The following is a 23,465-nucleotide window of genomic DNA, read 5'->3' as shown; positions in this document are numbered from 1 at the left end:
GATGTTCAGACTATCTATCCTTTACTGCAAAACTTCTAGATAACCTGGCTCCTTCCCTCACCTTCTTGGAGCATTTCTCTCAGAGTCACTTGAGATGCTGACTCCCAGGCTTGAAGTCCTAAAAATTCCCACTGAGTAAAACATAACTCTCAACTTCTAGGTTGTGAATATTTTTTAAGTTGACAGAAACTACAAAACTTGCCCCAGAGATCATATTAGTAAGTGGAGGAAAGTCTAACTCTCTTGAGCTTCCTTTTCTCCATCTCTCAGCTTCACATAATGATCTCTTCACCATTGCATAAAGGATTTATGTTTATGGAGCCTAGGGAATCACTGGGGAGTGATACAGAAGAGCTGGCAGTACTACTGGCCCTTTAGCAAGCTGGGTGGTGAGCACATAAATGTGTGTCTAATTTCTTTTATATCTTAAATATTTCAAAATACTTTTTTTTAAAAAAGAGAAGGGGGCAGATAGAATTGAAAACTTGTGACAGTTTCTTAAAGACATAAGTATTTTTAAAAAATAGATCAGCAATGAGAAAGCAGGAAATACATTATTGTTAACATTTACGGAGCACATACTACATCCTAGATAGTTTTAAAAATTTTATTTCTATGTACTAACTTATCTCACTCCAACATGCTACCAATGAGGTAGATATTATCATTATCCTTATTTTAATATGAAATCAAAAACTGAAGAAAGATTCAATACATTATTTAAAGTTCAGTAATTTATAAAACAGAAAAACTAGATTGGAACGAAGCACTCTGGTTTCAGGATGTGTACATATAAAATCCATCACCTGGCAATACCTCCGCTAAAAAGGTGAAGCACACACACACACACACACACACACACACACACACACACAAGTTCAGGACTGCGGTGTAAAGAACCCAGGTGGGATTCCCACCACCGAGGGACAGAAGCACAGAGGGAGAGCGCTAGACTGACCGCCTCGCGCCTGCGCCACAGCGCGCTCGCGTGGAGGACCGCCGCCAGGGGACGCCCCGCGCGGCTCGGCCCCTCTGTCTCCTCCCCGCCCGCTCCCCGCCCGTCGCTCCTCCTGCGAGCAGAGAAGGCGGAAGTAGGGGTGTCCACCTCTGGGGTTCGGGCTCCGGGCGCCCAAGGGACGCAGCAGTGGCGGCCTTCAAGTTAGGAGACTGGCTTTCCGGCCACTTCGGCGCGGAGCGCGGCGCCTTCCTCTTCTGGCGCCTTGGCCGAGCGGAGTCGTGCTGCCGGGTGGAGTCGGCGGCCCAGCGAACCCGAACGGTGAGTCTTCTGACGGCTCGTAGAGGTCGCGGCCTCGCTCCGCACGAGCTGGGACGTCTCCTTCTCTCCTCTCGCTTCCCAGGGTTGGGGTCGCTGCCCCTGTCCCCTGGCTTCTGACGGGTTGGGGATGCCGCCCCTGTCCCCTCGCTTCCCAAGGGCTGGGGACGCCGCCTCCTCTCCCCTGGGCTCCTACAGGTTGGGGACCCCGCCCCCTGTCCCCTCTGCTCCGCCGGCCTGCGGGCACCTCCTCCCCGAGTCACTCCAACTCCCAGCGGGAGTCGCGCGCCAGCTTCCTCCGCCCGACCTGCCCCACTCCGCGCATTCCCTTCCCAGAAGAGGAAATCGTCTCCTGGATTTTCCCGTCGCTCGGATGTTAGCAGCTTTAAAAAAAAAAAAAAAAATCCCTCTTAAGTTCGTAGCTACTCCCTCTGTCACTGTCATGGGAAAGCTATTTTGAGGCTCCATGTTGAACTCGGTAGACTTCCCAGGCAGCAAGCTTTTTTTTTTTTTTTTTTTAATTCAGCTGACACGAATGTTTCCTCCCCCGCGCCTGCACTTGGGAGTTCTAGCGATTGTTCCAGACGCTGGGTTGATAAAGCTGTTCCTAGTATTTGGCTTCAGGGGAACTCCAGCTGAGAGTTAGGACTGTCTTGAGTGAACAGAAAGTACCTACAAGTTTTAGCGGCTTGAACCTGTAATATCTGCGTGTTTTCTCTGGTTTCTCGGGAGAGTAATTTACTACTAAATGCCTTGCTGTACACAGGCATAGAAACAAGAAAAACTTTCTGAGTGTTGGCCTTGAGAATCTGGCCACAGGCGCTTTATCCATCCACTTGTGAATGCTAGGGAAGGGAGAAGGGGCTTTTCTGATCTTAAGGCTGGGGGTGGAGTGAGGACGTTGTGGCCCCTTTCATGACTCAAGGAAGGACTGTGTCTCAGGCACTTGGTGCCCATGTGAAAATCAGTTTGAACCTGCACGCGCTGCATACAGCACAGTGTTTCAGAATTGTAACTTGAGGGCTTTTCTGTGACAGATTTGAATACCTGATAAATTTGTGGCCTCTTAGATTTTGAAAGAAGTTGTTCAAATCTTTGCCTCCTGGAGGAGAACAAATAGTGCCTAGAAAGGGGAATGCCCCTCAGATTTGTGTTCAAGAATAGGGGATAGCAGTTGACTCTTTTGGCCCGCACTTCTTGGCCATTGCAACACTTTTGCAGGTCTTTGCAATTTTAGGAATATATTTTAAAAACCTAATAAATAGTTCTTGTTTCTAAAGCTAATAGCAAATTAGAGGTGATTTCTCAGTGTTTTGTATTAACACAGTTTTACTTTATGTGAGTTACATGTTTAGCTATGAACGAATTTCCGTTGACTTAAAATTGACCATTTCAAGATATAACGTTGATTTCTTTAGCTTGGTGGGTTTCTCTTCCTAGCATCTGTAGATCTTACAGAAACAAATTTTTGTGCATAACCCTACTCCCCCTCCCACAAGATATTTAACAGTATACTCTTTAGACTACTATACACACCATGCTAATAGGGGAATGTAAGCTATGATTTCTTATAAGGCTATTTTCAATATTCATTTTGCAGTCAAAATAAGTTGGCAGTGGATACATCCTACAATATTTAAATAATGCAGTGCTTACTAAGTTCACAAAGAGGGAATTAGTCATGAAACTCTTAACCTACTAAGGAACCATGAACTTTGTACTGTCTCTTCTGTTAATTCATGTAGAAAGCCCCATGAATTCTAAATGTTAGAATAGAAAAGAGGCTGTAAGAAATCTTTATTTGCAAGTAAGAATATCTGTTAACTCTATTTTAGCTTATGAAAAGCCAAGCCTACCTCTGTAGCATCTCATGCAGTGGATACCTGAGGCACCATGTGAGGTTAAAAAAAAAAACTAATAGAACATAATATTTTCTAGTTGGTTGCCAGGTCATCTTCCATTCACTTCTGTAGCTGACTGTAAGCACTATTTTTTTCATTGGTGTTAATTAAAACAGTTACTCATTGTAGTTAGGAAAATGATTTTCATTTAAGTCATCACAATCCCGAAAATCAAAGGGAAAAATTGTTTTAACTTGCCAGAAAGAAAGAGTAAACCTAAAAATACTGAATGGCACTTAAAATACTGCTTTAGCTTAATTTTCCCTTTGCAGTATAGTTACATGGGACTATATCCTGTAGACACAGTGACTACCTAAAATTTATTTGAAAGGTGTAAAGCTTCTGTATTACTTCTTAAAAGCTTGAAAAGTAGTGGCAATTAGATTTTTAAGACATGCTCACTTTCGTGTCTTAACACTGCATTCCCACAGTGGAATTCCTTTTAAGGAATTGTGACTGACTAGACAGATTTTCTTAGTAACATATTTGCTATAAAAGGTCTCTTTCAACCTAAAGACCTTCAAGTTTTTTGAACTGGACAGCAAGAGGGCAGTATATAAACTATCCAATAAACTAAATTTTAACTGGACATTTGGGCAGAAAAAGTAGACTTGGCTCAATGACTTTTGCTTTTGTCTTCTGGCTAGTACTTTGATATATGCTGTATAACCAAACAAACATTAATTTCTCAAAAGTGATTTTACTTTAAAAAAATGAATAAAGTTTCAAAAAGTAACTATATGTGGAATTATCAAAGGTATATAAAATGTGTTCTCTCATACTTAATCTACTCTTGGGAGTGGGAATTACAAAGCCTTTGATATTGTGTATCAAAATGTAGCTCATGTTGTATAACCAGCATCATCTATAAGAAATCATAAAAAGTTATATACCTGAGCTAATAATTCTACTTCTAAGAAATTTACCTAAAGTTGTAATTAAGCACAAAAATGTATATGTGTGTGTGTATTTAGTTGCTAAGTCGTGTCCAACTCTTGAGACCCCCATGGACTGTAGCCTGCCAGGCTCCTCTGTTCATGGGATTCTCCAGGGAAGAATACTGGAGTGGGTTGCCATTTCCTTCTCCAACAAAAATGTATACGGGAAAATAAAAAAACAAAGGATATAAACCCTAGTATAGCATCACAGTGTCATCTGTCCTCAGATTTGGAGGGTGTAACGGGGGCCTTTCACCCCCTCCTGGAGCACAGGTGTAAAGACTAATTCTGTTCGTTTCCATTATCTTGCCTTTCCTTTCCTTCTCATCTACTTGTACAGCCTTCCCTGGGAATCTGCATTACCTGTAACAAGGATTCTTGAACTGTTTTTAACTCTTTGAAAATATTATATCAAAACTAAAAAAATGAAACAAAGCATCAGCCTTTCTTTACTGATTTTTTAGAATTCTATCAACCCAACCTGATAATACTGGACAGCTCATGTTTCATTAAACAGCTCATGTTTAATAGAAGCTGTTGTCAGCATCTTAGTCTAGTGTCATAAAAATAATTGGAAAGAGTTTTAATACAGCTTGATAGACAAAGTTGTCAAAATATAGACAACTATAGGCTAGTACAAATTGCACAGGCTCTGGGGTCAGGTGGTCTTGAGTTCTGATCCTAACTGTTTCTTATTAGTTGGTTAATCCTTGGCAAGTTGCTTAGCCTTTTAAAGACTCAGAGTTTTCCCTTTGACAAGGGGGAAAGGGGAACAATGAAATTGTTAAATAAAATAACTCTTATGGAGTCACACAGGATAACTCACTTTACTTCCAAGCACAGTTCTAAGTGTTTTGCACATATTAATACACTTAATCAAAGTCTAAGGTAGATTCTTTTGTTATCCCCATTTACAGATGAGGAAACTGAAGCACAGAAAGGTTATGTAATTTGCCCAGGGCATACACAAATAATGGAGACAGAAGTTAAACTCACATCATCCAATTCTAGCACCTAAGCTTTTCACCACTTCATGGTATTGCCTCTCCAGCCAGAATATTGTCTCATCCTTTGTAGGCGCTCATCAAATGGTTCTCAGTATTTCTGAGAAGGAAAATAAAGATTTATATCATGGTAAAAAGATTGAGGATTACTGTCTTAATCCACTGTTTGTCATGGTGGCAGACAGGATTTTTATATAGAAATGAGACAGTGGAAGTGAGAAATAGATTTAAGGGATTAGATCTGATAGAGTGCCTGATGAACTGTGGAATGAGGTTTGTGACATTGTACAGGAGACAGGGATCAAGACCATCCCCATGGAAAAGAAATGCGAAAAAGCAAAACGGCTGTCTGGGGAGGCCTTACAAATAGCTGTGAAAAGAAGAGAAGCGAAAAGCAAAGGAGAAAAGGAAAAGATATAAGCATCTGAATGCAGAGTTCCAAAGAATAGCAAGAAGAGATAAGAAAGCCTTCCTCGGCTATCAATGCAAAGAAATAGAGGAAAACAACAGAATGGGAAAGACTAGAGATCTCTTCAAGAAAATTAGAGATACCAAGGGGACGTTTCATGCAAAGATAGGCTCAATAAAGGACAGAAATGGTATCGACCTAACAGAAGCAGAAGATATTAAGAGAAGAACTGTACAAAAGATTTTCATGACCCAGACAATCATGATGGTGTGATCACTGACCTAGAGCCAGACATCCTGGAATGTGAAGTCAAGTGGGCCTTAGAAAGCATCATTACGAACACAGCTAGTGGAGGTGATGGAATTCCAGTTGAGCTGTTTCAAATCCTGAAAGATGATGCTGTGAAAGTGCTGCACTCAATATGCCAGCAAATTTGGAAAACTCAGCAGTGGCCACAGGACTGGAAAAGGTCAGTTTTCATTCCAATCCCAAAGAAAGGCAATGCCAAAGAATGCTCAAACTACCGCACAATTGCACTCATCTCACACGCTAGTAAAGTAATGCTCAAAATTCTCCAAGCCAGGCTTCAGCAATACGTGAACCGTGAACTTCCTGATGTTCAAGCTGGTTTTAGAAAAGGCAGAGGAACCAGAGATCAAATTGCCAACATCCGCGGGATCGTGGAAAAAGCAAGAGAGTTCCAGAAAAACATCTATTTCTGCTTTATTGACTATGCCAAAGCCTTTGACTGTGTGGATCACAATAAACTGTGGAAAATTCTGAAAGAGATGGGAATACCAGACCACCTGACCTGCCTCTTGAGAAATCTGTATGCAGGTCAGGAAGCAACAGTTAGAACTGGCCATGGAACAACAGACTGGTTCCAAATAGGAAAAGGAGTACGTCAAGGCTGTATATTGTCACCCTGCTTATTTAACTTATATGCAGAGTCCATCATGAGAAACGCTGGACTAGAAGAAACACAAGCTGGAATCAAGATTGCCAGGAGAAATATCAATAACCTCAGATATGCAGATAACACCACCCTTATGGCAGAAAGTGAAGAGGAACTCAAAAGCCTCTTGATGAAAGTGAAAGTGGAGAGTGAAAAAGTTGGCTTAAAGCTCAACATTCAGAAAACGAAGATCATGGCATCTGGTCCCATCACTTTATGGGAAATAGATGGGAAAACAGTGAAAACAGTGTCAGACTTTATTTTTCTGGGCTCCAGAATCACTGCAGATGGTGACTGCAGCCATGAAATTAAAAGACACTTACTCCTTGGAAGGAAAATTATGTCCAACCTAGATAGCATATTCAAAAGCAGAGACATCACTTTGCCAACAAAGGTCCGTCTAGTCAAAGCTAGATGTTTTTCCTGTGGTCATGTATGGATGTGAGAGTTGGACTGTGAAGAAGGCTGAGAGCACTGAAGAATTGATGCTTTTGAACTGTGGTATTGGAGAAGACTCTTGAGAGTCCCTTGGCCTGCAAGGAGATCCAACCAGTGCATTCTGAAGGAGATCAGCCCTGGGATTTCTTTGGAAGGAATGATGCTAAAGCTGAAACTCCAGTACTTTGGCCACCTCATGCGAAGAGTTGACTCATTGGAAAAGACTCTGATGCTGGAAGGGATTGAGGGCAGGAGGAGAAGGGGACGACAGAGGATGAGATAGCTGGATGGCATCACTGACTCAGTGGACGTGAGTCTGGGTGAACTTCGGGAGTTGATGATGGACAGGGAGGCCTGGCGTGCTGCGATTCATGGGGTCACAAAGAGTCGAACACGACTGAGTGACTGAACTGAACTGAACTGAGACAGGTTGAGGATACATTGTTTACAACATTGGCTGGAGAGTTACATTCTGTTTTCTAGAACTCTGGTTGATACTTGAACACAAGTTTGAACTGCATGAATTCACTTATAGGTGGATTTTTTCCCAATAAATACTACAGCATTATGTCATCAGAGGTTGGTTGAATAAGTGGGTATAGACACAGACCATAAAGTTGTATGTGGATTTTTACCTGCGTGGGAGTCAGCACCCTTAACCCGCATGTTGTTCAAGGGTCAGCTGTATATCTGGCACATAGACAGAATTTTCCTTCAGTGTAATTATCTACAGGAGGGACCTGGTTAACTAGGCTGTGAATTGCTTTTAGACGTTAACTTGTTAACTTGTAAATTCCAGTAAAGGTTTGAATTTGAAAGCATCCTACCTACCCATGAAAGGCATAGTTTTCCATAGGCAAACAAAACCTCATTTTTTTTTCCAGTCATTAATAATGAAACATAGTCACTTGACTGAGGGCACGGGGACGTAGAAATAATACGCTTTTTTAATTCTGTTCTTCCTGCATAATAGAAATTGCCACACTGAACATTTGGAGGTACAGTTGACCCCTTGAACAACACAGGTTTGAACTGCACAGGTCCACTTATATGCTTTTTTTTTTTTCCAGTACAGGATCTGTGGTTGTTGACTTCAAGAATGTGGAACTCTGAGAACAAAGGGCCAACTTGGATTTATTATCGTGTGCAGGTTGGCACCCCTTACACCAGGTTGTTCACGGGTCAGCTGTACCCAAAAGAATTTTAGGTCTAGAGGAGGAAACTGAGATCCAAATGGTTACATCGCCCTAAGTCACATAGCTAATAGTTTCTCACGAGCCTCTGATCCCACGTGCACTGGTCTTCCTTGCACTGCCTGCCCGTCGTACCGTTGCCTTCCGCTCTGAATACTTGAAGGAACTCGAGCAGCATAACTAAGTTCACTTCAGCTGCTTAATGAACACCTGATGGGTGAAAGAGCTTGTGCTAAGTACTGAGGAAACAAATATTCTTGAAACTCCAGTCATAGAAAACAGACATTTAAACAGATAATTATGCTAATTATTACAACTGAGGTATTTTTCTTCTGTTAACCTTATTCCGGCTTTCTACAAGCTCACGAATTTCTTAACTTATAAAATAGTATGTTTATGAAGCAAAGCTAAAAAAAACTTTGAAAGTTTTCTGTAAATGATATTAGCATAGCTAATGTATTAATACATCCACTAAAAGGTGGCTGGCATAGATAGCTATGATATATACGTGTGTGTGAGAATATACGTTAAGGGATTTTTTTTTCCTTGCTGTGTCTACAGAGCAGTTGATGATCACGTTACTATGAGTCTGCTACACTGTGAAAACAGCTGTGGATCCAGCCAGTCCGAGAGCGACTGTTGCGCCGCCATGGCTGCCAGCTCCTGTGGGACTGCAGCAAAAGACGACAGTGTGAGTGGGACGGCCAGCACGGTGACTCTCTCCAGCTCTTTCATGGAGGAGATCCAGGGGTACGACGTGGAATTTGACCCACCCCTGGAAAGCAAATATGAGTGCCCCATTTGCTTGATGGCTTTGCGGGAAGCGGTGCAGACACCTTGCGGCCACAGGTTCTGCAAAGCCTGCATCATCAAATCAATAAGGTGCGTGAGCATAAAGAAAGAATCAGATGCTGTAACAACCAAATGGAACATTATTACACAGAATAATCTTACACATTTATAAAAAGCTGCCTCAGGGAAAAGAACAGTGGACAGAAAACTGAGAAATTTACATTCTTATTCCAGTTCTTACTGTAGCATGAAAGGTAATTACTATCTCCTTCCCTCTTTGACTATTAGATAAATAAACAATAAGTAGCTCCTTCTACTTAAAGCAGTTGTATTATAGTCTGGAGTGTGTCTTGAAGCTTTAAGAAAATAATATAAAAAGTACTTTAAATGATGATGCAGCTAGAATATGTTCATCTCGACAGTACAAATAATGCTGACTCTATAAGTAATCATTATTCTCGTTTTAGCCACATTACGTTTTTGTCTGCTACCTGAAGCCTATGGACCACTGTAAAATAACCAGTTCTTTTAAGGTATTGATTGATGGGACTTCCCTGGTGGCTCAGTGATAAAGAATCCATATGCCAATGCAGGGGGGCTTCCCTTGTGGTTCAGCTGGTAAAGACTCTACCTGCAGTGTGTGAGACCTGGGTTCAATCCCTGGGTTGGGAAGATCCCTTGGAGAAGGGAAAGGCTACCCACTCCACTATTCTGACCTGGAGAATTCCATGGACTGTATAGTCCATGGGGTCACAAAGAGTCAGACATGACTGAGCAACTTTCACTTTCACCTAAGGTATTGATCAACAGGGCTTCCTTGGTGGCTCAGTGATAAAAGAATCTGCATGCCAGTGCAGGACATACAGGAAACTTGAGTTCGATCCCTAAAATGAGAAGATCCCCTGGAAAAAGAAATGGCAACCCAGTCCCGTATTGTTGGGACAGAGGAGGCTGGCAGGCTGAAGTCCATGGGGTTGCAGAATCGGATGTGACTTTGTGACTAAGCAACACTGATCGATGGCTCTGCCAACATTCAATGTCTCCTCACTGCCACCACCCTGCTGAATCCCCGTCAGCTCTCGCAGGCTGCCCTGCTGCTGCCCTTGCCTGCTTCCAGACTGTTCTCGATATAGCAGCCAAAACGAACCTGGTGAGATACATAAGATGATGTTATCTCTGCTCCAAGCATTGCAGCCCGTCATCTGGCAGTACACGCCAGAGCCCTTGTAAGACCTTAGTTCTGTCACTAAGTCATATCTGACCACCTTTCTATTAGATTCCCATTCCCTCTACCTGTTCACTCTTTTCTGTTCCTTGAATTTGCCAAGTATGCTCTTGCCTTGTGTAGTTGGCTATAGCTGTTCTCTCTGCATCTTATCAGCTAAGTGCTTAGTCAGTGCACTTTACTCCTGAGTACCTCTCAATCTAACCTTCTTGTAGGTACCCTGGCCTCCCTGTTTATACCACAGCGTGCCTTCCACCTCATCTCCCCATACTCCCTTTCTCCCTTAAGTACTTTTTTTCTTCAGCATTTTTCATCTTTAAAAATGTAGATAATTTGTGTGCTTTTTGTCTGCTTGCCCCCCTGGAAGATAAGCTCTTTGACAGCAGGGATTGAGAACTTTATTTCTTGATATTTCCTAAGTGCTGATATGTAGTAGGTGCTCAGTAAGTCATGACTGCTTCAACTGAATGAAAGTATTTGGGATTTCCACAAAGGAATAAAATTCATCTCCTAAGAAATAGATGTATTTTACTATTATTCAAAAGTAGATGGGAACATTTTTAGGAGTTCTATACAAGACCAAAAAATGGAAGAACTAGAGGAATTTTAGGTTCTTCAATAAATAAGCATCTACTTATATTGGTGAAATCATTTCTAAGTAGGTTATCTGGCCATTCACTCATCTTGTAAGCTTTTCTTTTGACTTTTAAATAAATTATTTTTTTCTTGTGGCACCCCTTGTCTGGTTTGGTGTCAGGGTAACGCTTGGCTTATAAAAGGAGTTTGGAAATGTTCTTTCCTCTTCTGTTTTTTTTTTTGGAAGAATTTGAAAAGGATTGGTATTCTCCTTTAAATGTTTGATGGCATTCACTAGTAAAACCATCTGCTTCTAGACTTTTGTTTGTTAGAAGGTTTTTGATTACTGATTCACTCTCCTTACTGGTAATCTAGTCTGTTCAGATTTTCTGTTTCTTTATGATTCAGTCTTGGAGGTTGTATGTTTCTTGGAATTTATCCATTTCTTTTAGGTTATCAAATTTGCCGCCATATACTTGTTCACATGAATCTCTCTGCATCTGTGGTATCAGTTGTAATGTCTCCTCTTTCATTCTGATTTTATTTATTTGAATCCTCTTTTTTCTCTTGTGAGTCTAGCTAGACCTTTCTATAAAATTTGAATTTGTGGTAACCTCATCCGTACTTGGAGAAGGCAATGGCAACCCACTCCAGTACTCTTGCCTGGAGAATCCCATGGACGGAGGAGCCTGGTGGGCTGCAGTCCATGGGGTCGCTAAGAGTCCGAAACGACTGAGCGACTTCACTTTGACTTTTCACTTTCATGCATTGGAGAAGGAAATGGCAACCCACTCCAGTGTTCTTGCCTGGAGAATCCCAGGGACGGGGGAGCCTGGTGGGCTGATGTCTGTGGGGTCGCAAAGAGTTGGACATGGCTGAAGTGACTTAGCAGCAGCAGCATCCATACTTGGGAATTGGCTTAATTTAAATTAAAAGGGAGCATGTGTCTCACTTCAGTTTTGGAGAAAAATTTGTTAACCAGTGGTGAATTGCCAATGTCTCTTTAGGGTTGGTTTTCTCACCCTCCACACTATCAGCAGTCTGAGCCAGATGGTTCTGAGTTGTGGAAGAATGTCCTGGGTGTTATAGGATGCTTAACTGTGTCCTTGACCTCTGCTCACTGGGTGGTGAAAATAGGCCCACTTCTGCAGTTGTGAGAACCGGAGCATCTCCAGACAGTGCCAGATGTCCCCAGGGGCTCAGAGGTGCCCCAGCTGAGACCACTGGTTTAGGGCATACGTGAGACTGTTAAAGGCTTACCTTTTCTTTTTTCTTCTGTTTATAGTGATTTTCAATTTATATTATATTTAGATTGAATCAAGACCACACTGTGAATTGTTGCTTTTTCTGTAGGTGTACAGTATTTCACCCATGCCCAGGAAGGTAACTAATCTTTAGCAGGTTTTTAATAGCAAGATATTCATGAAAGTAGTAGAACAGTGATCTGAAAAGGAAGTAAAACCCACAAAAGGAAGTCGAGGTCCTTTTTCTTTTTTTCTATCTCCTAAACTAGAAATGACCACTAACTTTGACTTTAATGTTCTTAAGGAACGGCTCAGGAATTTCTCGTCGGTATAGTCATTCAGAGCATCAAAAGACATCTCAATCAATTCCATATTCTTTTGGAGTGATTGCTTATGCAGTGGATAATGATTTCCAGTTCACTTTGAAAGATTCTTCTTTCTCTTAAACACCCAATCATCTAGGTTTGGGGAATATATTTCAGTAAATTTGTTTATGTCCCTGCTTCTCAAAAAAATATTTGACAGTGTAATGATAACATCATGCAATGTGAGAGAGGCCCCGTAAACACTCTGTCACACCATTTCTGGTTCTGAGACGTTGGACAGCACAGCTTATTTTCAGCACTTTACCTCCACAGGAACCACCGCTGTTGTTCACACATAGGAAGTGCACCACCAGTGTCTGAGTGAAGGACGCTCTGTGGCCTCCCTGACCTGCCACATTTTTCGAGTGAAGATTGAAACATCCCCAAAAGTGAAAGGGGCATGACAGACACCCAAGCTTCTTGGGGATAGTTTTTCCCATAATTGGATGGAATAAACCATGGGGAAGCAGGACGTAGAGGTCCTTCTAACTCCCAACTGCATTGTACCCATGACACAAAGATACAAGAAACCGGTGTTGTCCATGAGCCAGTGTTGATGACTTTCAGAGTAAACCTTAAAAATGTGGCCTCACGGGGTTACTGCTAATGGGTGTAATTTTTACTTATGACTAATAACTGTAGACATGTTATTAGTGTATTCTGAGCAGCATATATTTAGTTACATCTCCCTAGTATGTTAAATGGCTGCTGTCAGAACACAGGCGAGACTGGTTCATAAACTGTCTGTAAAAGGACAGTTTGTTTTGGTGACATTATACAATACAATGTGTTTATTTTCTATAGGAGATAATATATGAAGAATTTATATATGTGATGTATTATTGTTTTCTAAGGTGAATGTTTTAAATCTACTAAATAATGTATTTGTTTCTTTTAGGGATGCAGGTCACAAATGTCCAGTTGACAATGAAATACTGCTGGAAAACCAACTATTTCCTGACAATTTTGCAAAACGAGAGATTCTTTCGCTGATGGTGAAATGTCCAAATGAAGGTTGCTTGCACAAGATGGAACTGAGGCATCTTGAGGTATTAAAGTTATTTTCTAGCCATGTGCGTTTATGTAAGAAGTTCCTGGAGAACAGGGATTTCGCTTTGTCCATCTGGATATTGCCACTGCTTAGCATATAGTGATTGGCTAGTAAATTCTTGCTGAATTAATACCAACCCTTTCATTATTGAGTATAAATATAAGTAGAAACCAGAAATTTCTTTTTCCGTCTACTCTGGCTTTACACCCTGTAATAATAAAAAATAAATCAGTATTCTTCTAAAAGTTTTTTGGGTGAACTTTATCTGCAGTGAAACTGAAGAGCGTTTTAAATGTGTCACGTTTTAATCCCATAGCTTCATTTCTCTCATTTTGAAATAAGCAACAAGCCCCAAGTAGTCATCATCTTAGCACCCTCATCATACTTGTTTCTCTGGTTTTCTAAATTATTCATTTTATTTTGAACTAAATGGAGTTCTCCTATAGCTTAAGATGAACTGAAGCCACCAGATAAAAGAATTTGTTTTTAAGTTAATCCTTAGTGTGGTGGTTTTTATGAGAAGTTAAATATCACTTAAGTTCCATTTGAAATTAAGCATTTAAAATATACGTATAACTTACTCCCTTAGCTCCTTTTGAAAGAGTGGCCTTTTGGACACAGCACTAAATTGACGATGAGAAAATCTGCTTCTTTTCAACTCTCTTCCCTAATTAGATAAATGAACCTGAAAAGTCAAGTCCTTTGTATAAACTTTCAATTCACAACCATTATTTGAAAAAAATCCATTAAAGCCTTCATATTGTAGTTCTGTGGTGTGTACTACACAAAGCAGATTCAGTAGCCAAATCTATAGAAGAGAACAGTATATTCTTAGAATATATTTAGAAAATTTCTCAAGGACTGGCAAATACTGCTTATTTCTTTTTCTTCATAGGAGCATCAAGCACACTGTGAGTTTGCTCTTATGAGTTGTCCGCAATGCCAGCGTCCCTTCCAGAAATGCCATCTTAATATTCATATTCTCAAGGAGTGTCCAAGGAGACAGGTTCCTTGTGAAAACTGTGCTGTATCAATGGCATTTGAAGATAAAGAGGTATGTACTAAGTTGGATTTGTTGATTCAACTACTGTTTTATTTTTTTAATGTACAGTGGAAGGAGTTAGCAGAGATGAAGACGTTAATCTAGTCCTGAGTCTGTGTTATCAATTGTGAGAAGACTGAGTTTTAAGAAAGTAAGTCAAGTAAACCATTTTAGTAAATGAATGTAGGGTTTATATTTTCGTCTATTTCTTAGAAAGCATTTTTTCTGCTCCTTAACCACTGTAGAAGATATACAAGTAACAAAATCTTCTAGAAAAGTATGTGCTGATCTGTTTCCCTATGTGAATTTTAATAACCAGTTTTGGATTAGAGACAAATAATTACTGTATAAGACTTACATTTTTCTCTTTAAAAAAGAGAATGAATTGTTGAAACTTTGAGGAGATTACATCCACAAAGTATGCTTCTTTGGTGATAATTCATTGAGCTGTACACATAAAATGAATTCACTTTTCTGTACTTATACTTCAATTAAAATGTTTATTTTTTAAAAGAAACTCCATGGCACCTGACAGCATCATGATGATAGAACATTTTTTCCATTTATAGACAGATTAAGTGATTTTATATGAATGTTATCAATGGGAAGGCCAGCACAGAGATCCTAGATCCTGTATCCCTATCCTATGTCCTTTTTACTAAAATGATGTATGTACAATTTATGTTCTTTTTACTATCAATGTATTTCCTTAGACTTTATTTCTTGCAGATTCATCTTGGTAATGTCCCTACTTATGAGATCAAGTGCATTACGCTTATTAAGTTGGTTAATTATTCAGTGTCAGCTAACTTGCTAAAAACAGTGAAGTCTGAGGCATAATTACAGCCAATTGGTGTGTTCTTAAACTTTAAAAATGGGCCTAACCAGGAGGGTTAGTTATTTCTTAAATTTATTGTATTCTAGAAAATAAGGCTCATTTTTCTGGGGCCTTCAAGAACCTAGGCAACCTGCCCCAATTATGCGTCTGTTCTTTACCCTCCTGATAAGAGTTTTAATTAAATCATCTTGCTGCTACTGGAAATTTCTGAAAAGAGGTCTTTGGAGAAGTATAGTATTGATGAATGATGTCCAAACAGTCACAGATGCTCTATGACTTTTAATCAGGTTTTCAAAAAGTGATTTAAAAGATTCTCTTATGCATACTATCATATTCTCTCAAAGAGCTGGAGGGTGAGATGAATCTCATTTCTTCACTGGCGAAGGGAGAGAAAATAACCATTATAGATTATTCTCACATTTTTATTTTACACATACCAGTGTCCCTAATTTATTCATAGTGAAAAATATTTCTTTTTATAAAAATGGGTTGTTTTTACCTTTTCAGATTTTCTCACATTTTTTCTTATATTTCGCCAATAAAATTTAGATTCATGAGCAGAACTGTCCTTTGGCAAATGTCATCTGTGAATACTGCAATACCATGCTCATCAGAGAACAGGTATAGTGATTCTCTTTCATAAACCAATATTTCCATAAATAGATTAAAGAAGTAAATTAGGTCTTTAATTGAAAATTTAAATCAATAAGGCAAAATGAATGCAGATTGGAGAAGAATTAAAACTTTGTGAGTTTTAAATGCAAATCAGAGTCAAAATCAGTTGTCCTCTCATACCAGTCTGAATGGCTGTCATTTAAAAGTCTACAAATAATAAATTCTGGAGAGGGTGTAGGGAAAAAGGAACCCTTCTACACTGTTGGTGAGAATGTAAATTGGTGCAACCACTGTGGAAAACAGTATGGAGGTTCCTTAAAAAAATAAAAAGTAGAACTACCATGTGATCTAGTAATCCTACTCATGGGCATATATCCCCCCAAAGATGAAAAGTCTTAATTTGAAAAGGTGCATGGGGAATTCCTGGCAGTCCATTGGTCAGTACTCCACACTTTCACTGCCAAGGGTCTGGATTCAGTTCTTGGCTGGGGGAACTAAGATCCCGCAAGCCACACAGTGGAGCACAAAAAAAGAAAGCAAAGGTTCATGCACCCCAGTGTTCATAGCTACATGATTTACAATAGGCAAGACTTAGAAACAGACTAAATGCCCATGAACAGATTGGTGTAAAAAGATGTGGTATATGTATATAGACGTTAGACTATCACTCAGTCCATGGGGCCGCAAAGAGTCAGATACGACTGAGCGACTGAACCATGACAACAACAGGCATAGAAAAGAATGGAACTGCCATTTGCAGCAGCATGGATGCGCCTAGGGAATAGCCTGCTAAGTGAAGTAAGTCAGACAGAGAAAGACGAATGTTATATGTTACCACTTACATAAGGAATCCAAGAAATGATGCAAGTGAATCTATGTACAAAAAAATAGACCCAGAGATAAAAAAACAAACTTAGGGTTACAGAAGAAGAAAAAAAGCGGGGAAAGATAAATTAGATGTATTGAATTAACAGATACAAACTACTGTACATACAATAGATAAGCAACAGGTATATACACAGCACAGTGGGGAACTATATGCAGTATCTGGTATCTGTTATCTGGTAGCAACCTATAATGGAAAGTAATCCAAAAATATAAATATATATGTAACTGTATCACTTTGCTATATACTTGAAACTAATATAATATTGTAAATCCACTATATTTCAATTTTCTAGAAAACTTGAGTTTTTTTTTTTTCAGATACATTGATACAGTACTTTCAGAAAGAACAAAGTACTCAGTCATAAGTACTTAAAATTCCTAAATCATTAACATAATACCTGTGTTTATGTATATTCATAAAAGTTCTAAATAAAGCCAAGTAATTTTTAGATAAAAATAATTAAAAATGCTCATTTAAAGAACAGAAAACTTTATAAGAAATACATCTTTAGATTGTGAAATAAGGATCTTAGGTATCCAGAAACCACTTGAAAAAGAAGGAAACAAGTCTGTAGCAGAACGTTACTTATTGCCATGGCCCCTGAGGCGTGTTGGGAGATTTCCAGGATCTGTAGCCTCTCTGTTCGGTTGTCTGTAGACCCTTGATGGGGCATCATCAGAAGTAGCTGTAATAGAAAACTATTCATTTTTATTATTAATAGAGAAAGGAAAATTCCATCTGGTTGCTATCTTCTGACATTTGAAGAGTTTACCCACAGAATATGAATATTAGTCACTAAATATTTATACACCCATGAAATCTGCAAACCCAGAGATCATAATTGATTACCTTACTAAGTAGGAAAAGCAAAACCTGTCCCTCGGCTAAATTTTTCCATTCATCTGTTAACAGAGTCCTTTAGTTTTTTTTCCAACAGGGCCTTAATTTGAAGGTGTTAAACTTGTTTTTGCTTGTGAACTCTCACCTACCTGGTTTTTCTTTTTTGCCTTGTTTTGATGTTTGAAGGAAAGCACATCTAAAACCTAGCAGAAATAAAACTTAATGTAGGAAAAAACGCTAGGTTTAGAGTCAAAAAACCTACATTTTGACTCTGACTGTGCCATTGTCTTGCACGTTGATCTCTGATAAGAAAGTTGACATTCTAAGTTAGGGATTAGTAAACCAGCCCACCAGCTAAATCTGACTGCTACCTGCTTTTTAAAATAAGTTTCATTGGAACACAGCCCTGCCCGTGCGTTTATGTCTTGTATATGGCTGGTTTTGTACTGCAGTGGGAGAGCTGAGTACTGTGACAGAGTCCATGGGGCTTCCTAGATGAAGGTGTAAAGAACCTGCCTCCCAATACAGGAGGCATACGAGACCTGGGCTCGATCCCTGGGTTGGAAAAATTCTCTGGAGGAGGGCATGGCCACCCACTGCAGTATTCTTACCTGGAGAATTGTACAGACAGAGGATCCTGGTGGGCTGCAATCCATAGGGTTGCACAGAGTCAGACACAACTGAAGCGACTTTGTACACACACACATGACAGGCTCCATAGGGCTTACAAGGCTGAAAATATTTATTCCATGACCCTTCAGAGACAATTTTGCTGACCACTGTTACAGATGTTGTTTCTGAAGGGTCATATAGGTTGCCATTTCCTCCTCCAGTTCAAGTCCTCATCATTTTCATTGGAGATTTAGTTACATATTTGGTCATTGCAAGAAACAACAATCTTGTAAAACAGACAAATACAAATAACATAGCAGTATTACTAAAGTCATAAGTGAGAATTAAGCCAAAAACTTCCATTAGGTGTAGCCCAGTATATTCTTAGGTCATCTGAGATTATAGCTAAACTAAATTTTTAGAGGAAATTTCATACCACTTTCAAAAAACATAATTCTGTGTAATGAATCTTAACTTAAAGAATGTGTTTTGGAGTCCCCAAATTAAAAGCTGAGACTTTCTTTAAAACCTAGGTGCTTAAAGTGTCTTCTAACATCCGAATCTCCCCATTGTAGTCAGAGTATGCGCAGGTTAACAGAAGCTAAGAAGCTATGAAAGGTGGTCATGAGGGAAGTACAGGGTGCAGTCAGTGGCTCTGACGTAGACAGTTTACTGGTCCCTCATCACGGGCCTGAGAGTTGGACCATAAAGAAAGCTGAGCGCCAAAGAATTGGTGCCTTTGAGCTCTGGTGTTGGAGAAGACTCTTGAGAGTCCCTTGGACTGCAAGGAGATCAAGCCAGTCAATCCTAAAGGAAATCAACCCTGAATATTCATTGGAAGGACTGATGCTGAAGCTGAAGCTCCAATACTTTGGCCATCTGATGTGAAGAGCTGACTCATTAGAAAAGACCCTGATGCTGGGAAAGATTGAGGGCAGGAGGAGAAGGGGACGACAGAGTACAAGATGGTTGGATGGCATCACCGACTCAATAGACATGAGTTTGAGCAAACTGTGGAAAATAGTGAAGGACAAGGAAGCCTGGTGTGCTCCAGTCCATGGGGTCGCAGAGAGACACGAGTGAGCGACTGAACTGAACTGAATCAGTGGCATGGACCTCAGTGAGAGTTCTAGTTGCATTGTGGATGACATCAGAAGGTGCTTTTTCTTTAAAATGCCGCTAGAGGGTGGCAGTTCCCCAACAATAGGAATAAACTCATGTTCTCGAAATGAATTTTGAGTGATTTGGGGGCACAGTATGAGATGTTGATATTTCCTTTCTCTGTGACTTTTGGAAGTAAATATCATTTTAATCTTTGTGGGCTGACTGGTTTCTGTTTCAGCTGTTCAGCTCAGCCACTGTAACAAAAGCAGCCATAGACAATATAATTTTGTTTAGATGAAGTGTTATTCTTTATTGTGAGTATGCTCTTGTCAAACTAGAATATGAAAGGCAGGGAAGGACGTTTTTCAGCCTCTGCTTTGGTTTTCAGATGCCCAATCACTATGATCTAGACTGCCCTACAGCCCCAGTCCCATGCACGTTCAGTGCTTTTGGTTGCCATGAAAAGGTAAGTTGTTGTTTTTTTAATTCTCAAATATAGATCACGAAAATCAAGTTCTATAGTGTGGTAGAGAATAGCAGTGGACTGGAGGCGGCGGACACGTTGTTTATGTGGTCTTTAGCTCCAAAGAGAAGTGGGGGAAGCAGTTGGTGATGGCAGGGGGAGGTGTGATTGGGGTTGCACGGAGTGTACTGGAAAGAGAAGCAGACCAGGAAAGGAGCCATGAATGAACAGTCTCAGACGCTGGTGAAACAGGCAAGGAGTAAGGATTGTTCTGATCTCTGACGTGAGTTTTAAGACCTGGTGATCAGTTTTGTCAGATACCTGAGAGACAGCGTCGTCTCTCTTTCTGGAGAGCGTGAGTACACTTGGCGTTTCTGCTGTGCCTTTATATCTGAATTTTTTTTTTATCGTAAGTATGCATTTAATAACTTAAAATTAAATGAGCAAATAGTGTATAGTATGATTACACTTGAGGGAAGATCCTCTATTGCTTGTGTTCATAGAGAGAAAGACTTAAAGAAAATGTATCAAAATGTTCATGGTAGGTGAGATAACAGGTAGCTTATTTTCTTTTTGAACATCTACACTTTCTTTCTATAATGTACTTGAATTACCCTCACAGTAGAATTGGTATATTATCTTTTTTTCATATAACAGTTAGACTATTCTTGATGACCTTAGAAAAGTAGGAAGACAGGGAAGATTCCACTTTGCAGTAGATTTGTAAAAATAAGTGTGGGGTTGGAGACAGTGCAGGTGGATGGCTCTTGGTTATAATAGGAAGAGGAAGAAAATGGTATTAGCTTGAGGGAGATACAAGATCAATAAAGGGGTTGCTCCCCCCACACCCTGGTTTTTTTTTTAACAGGAAAGACTTTAATAAATCTGTTCTGAGGGGAATGGTTAAGAGGAGAGAATGTTTGAAGATAAAGGAGAAAGGAGATGGCTAAGCAAAACCTCCTGAGGAGGTGAAAAGGGATGGATGCCACTTGGAGCCCAGGTGAAGCATTAAGCTAGGACAAGAGGAGGGTCAGCTCTGAGTCCAAAGAGAAGGACGGGCACAGATCCTGATACTTTTACAAGTGGGAGGGAGGTTTGTCTGAGTGAAACCTGAATGAATATTCAGCAGATAGCCTCTCAGTTTTTCAGGGAATGAAGAGGCAAGATCATTTCTCTGGATGGAGAATCTGATGCAGTCAGAGAAGGTTGTAGGGGACTGAGGAGAGTGATGATGTGACTTCAGAACCTTTTATTTGACTTGGCTAGGTCCCTTTCCTAGTCCTCACATCTCTGTTCCCTACCTGAGGCCTGTGCTTGATTTTCAGATGCAGAGGAATCACTTGGCACGCCACCTGCAAGAGAATACCCAGTCGCATATGAGAATGATGGCCCAGGCTGTTCAGACTTTAAGCCTCGCGGTAGCTCCTGTGCCTCAATGTACCATGCCTCTGTATGACTCTGTGCCTCCCACCCGGCCTTCCTCTGGGCGTCACTCAGAAGTCCACAATTTCCAAGAAACCATTCAACAGTTAGAGGGTCGCCTTGTAAGACAAGACCATCAAATCCGGGAACTGACTGCAAAAATGGAAACCCAGAGCATGTATGTAAATGAGCTCAAGCGAACTATTCGAACCCTTGAGGACAAAGTTGCTGAAATAGAAGCACAGCAGTGCAATGGGATTTACATCTGGAAGATTGGCAACTTTGGGATGCACTTGAAATCGCAAGAAGAGGAGAAGCCTGTTGTCATTCACAGCCCCGGGTTCTACACAGGCAAACCCGGCTACAAACTGTGCATGCGGCTGCACCTGCAGCTGCCGAGCGCGCAGCGCTGCGCCAACTACATATCGCTCTTTGTCCACACGATGCAAGGGGAGTACGACAGCCACCTGCCGTGGCCCTTCCAGGGGACAATACGCCTTACCATCCTTGACCAGTCTGAAGCAGCTGTGAGGCAAAACCACGAAGAAATAATGGACGCCAAACCAGAGCTCCTGGCCTTTCAGAGACCCACCATCCCCCGGAACCCCAAGGGTTTTGGCTACGTGACTTTTATGCATCTGGAAGCCCTCAGACAAAGAACCTTCATCAAGGATGACACGTTATTAGTACGCTGTGAGGTCTCCACCCGCTTCGACATGGGCAGTCTTCGGAGGGAGGGTTTTCAGCCACGGAGTACTGACTCAGGGATATAGCATCCCCTGATTTGTTCAAGAAACAACAGAAAAACATCTGCAGCAAACTTACCCTGTTCTCAATAATAATGTACAAACAAAAAACAATGGGAAAGATATAATACTCACCAATGAATTTTATTTGACTTCCTATAGATTTCAGGGGATTTGAGCCATAATCCTTGGGAAGCTTAAGTTCTCATTCACCCTGGTTTTTCCTCCAGAGTGTTATTAAGGATATTCAGGGACTAGTTTAAACCCTAAATATAACCTTACTTATTAAATACTACTGTGTTGTCTGTCACATAATTCTCCTTAAAGTTGTTTCATTTTACCTTGCTTATTATTTCCTTTAGGCTACAAAGTAGCATTTCTCCAGAGTTAGAACTCTGAGAACCATGTGAAAACCAGCTGCTAGGTGTTAGGCTACAAGTCCCTTTTTGTCTTTTCCAGGCAGAGTGAATTCCACAGCCCCTCCATGATTCTTTGTTCCCTAGTGCTCTAGAACAAGGGGACACACACACACATAATCACCAACAGAGAAAGTTTAAATGTCTCACCTAGTCAGCCAGTATGGCGGCTCATTGGTGGTGAGAAAAGCTATTTGAGCCAAGAAATTTTCAGCTCTTTTGAACACTGCTGTTTCTGTGATTGTTGTCCAAAAATAAGTACCTGTCAAGGTACATGTAAAAAAATAAAGTTGTTCTTGTTGCATAGGTGAAAGAAAGCCTGAAGGACAGCTACTACCATTTTTTGATGACTTATTTTCTTCTTTGTGCAGCTTACCCATTTTACATTTTTTTCTACAATAAACGTGTCCTTTTCTCAAAGAAAAAAAGTTACATGTTGCCACAAAACATTCAACCCTAACAAAAAAGGAAATAATATTTAAAAGTTTCCTGGTCAAACTTCTATTAAAAGCATGCCTGTGCATTAGGTACTGAGGTGAGTCATTTCCTGCTTTGGTTATGTTATTTTTTTTCTACTAACTTGGGAGCCTTAAATCGAAACAAAATCAGGTTTTTACCTCACTTATCCTAGCTTCAGGTTTCCCTGAAAGAATTGGATTAGATGTTTCTAAGGTCCGTGTCAACCATAAAATTTTATTTTAAAAAATGAAGTTCTAACCAGCAGAATGTTGACAATAATTACAAAAGGATTTTGCCAGTAGAAAAATTGGTCTATTTTTTCCTGACATAGTACTTCAATTTAGTATCAATTTAGGGTCTCCTTTTAATTTGAACAATTTTTTTAAACTCCCAACATTTGGCATTGTGTAATAAACCGGCCACTTATTATGTACTCATCATTCCTTGTGAATGTGGGATAAGAGTAATGATCAGACTGTCTTTCCACATTCGAGGTTTTGTTGACTCCAACTCAGAATCAAAACTTAGCTGGAAAGTGGATCTCTTCCTTTCATTTTTCAATCCTCCAGTTCCACTCTGAAACATGCTGGTTTGGACCCAGCTGACCTACAAGTATCTGTGCTGTGTATCTGTTTTATTACCCCTTTAACATTAA

The 23,465-nt window shown here is 40.3% G+C and overlaps 1 protein-coding gene across 4 annotated transcripts; it reads left to right on the top strand.

The window, feature by feature from the left end:
• The first annotated feature begins 1,071 nt into the window (after positions 1 to 1,071).
• On the top strand, positions 1,072 to 22,230 carry TRAF6 (TNF receptor associated factor 6). Of its 4 annotated transcripts, none has more exons than XM_070804065.1 (8): positions 1,072 to 1,276; positions 7,994 to 8,068; positions 8,673 to 8,993; positions 13,212 to 13,362; positions 14,260 to 14,418; positions 15,794 to 15,865; positions 19,693 to 19,770; positions 21,093 to 22,230. In XM_070804065.1, the coding sequence occupies exons 3-8, from the start codon at positions 8,695 to 8,697 to the stop codon at positions 21,960 to 21,962; spliced, it is 1,629 nt and encodes a 542-aa protein (XP_070660166.1). In that variant the 5' UTR covers positions 1,072 to 1,276; positions 7,994 to 8,068; positions 8,673 to 8,694; the 3' UTR covers positions 21,963 to 22,230. The 4 variants fall into 4 exon arrangements, with proteins under 4 accessions (XP_070660166.1, XP_070660167.1, XP_070660165.1 ...); XM_070804066.1 differs by having other exon boundaries at positions 7,989 to 8,068; XM_070804064.1 differs by lacking the exon at positions 7,994 to 8,068 and having other exon boundaries at positions 1,073 to 1,276.
• The last annotated feature ends 1,235 nt before the right edge of the window (positions 22,231 to 23,465 follow it).

Source organism: Bos indicus, chromosome 15 (assembly GCF_029378745.1).
Source record: "Bos indicus isolate NIAB-ARS_2022 breed Sahiwal x Tharparkar chromosome 15, NIAB-ARS_B.indTharparkar_mat_pri_1.0, whole genome shotgun sequence".
Taxonomy (NCBI): domain Eukaryota; kingdom Metazoa; phylum Chordata; class Mammalia; order Artiodactyla; family Bovidae; genus Bos; species Bos indicus.
This window is presented reverse-complemented; position numbering and strand designations above follow the sequence as displayed.

Bases quoted from the DNA above. Each gene is read 5' to 3' on its own strand.
- TRAF6 (XM_070804065.1), top strand. From the start codon at position 8,695: ATGAGTCTGCTACACTGTGAAAACAGCTGTGGATCCAGCCAGTCCGAG. The intron at 13,363-14,259 runs GTATTAAAGTTA...TTTTCTTCATAG, and splicing joins TGGAACTGAGGCATCTTGAG to GAGCATCAAGCACACTGTGA. The intron at 14,419-15,793 runs GTATGTACTAAG...AATAAAATTTAG, and splicing joins TGGCATTTGAAGATAAAGAG to ATTCATGAGCAGAACTGTCC.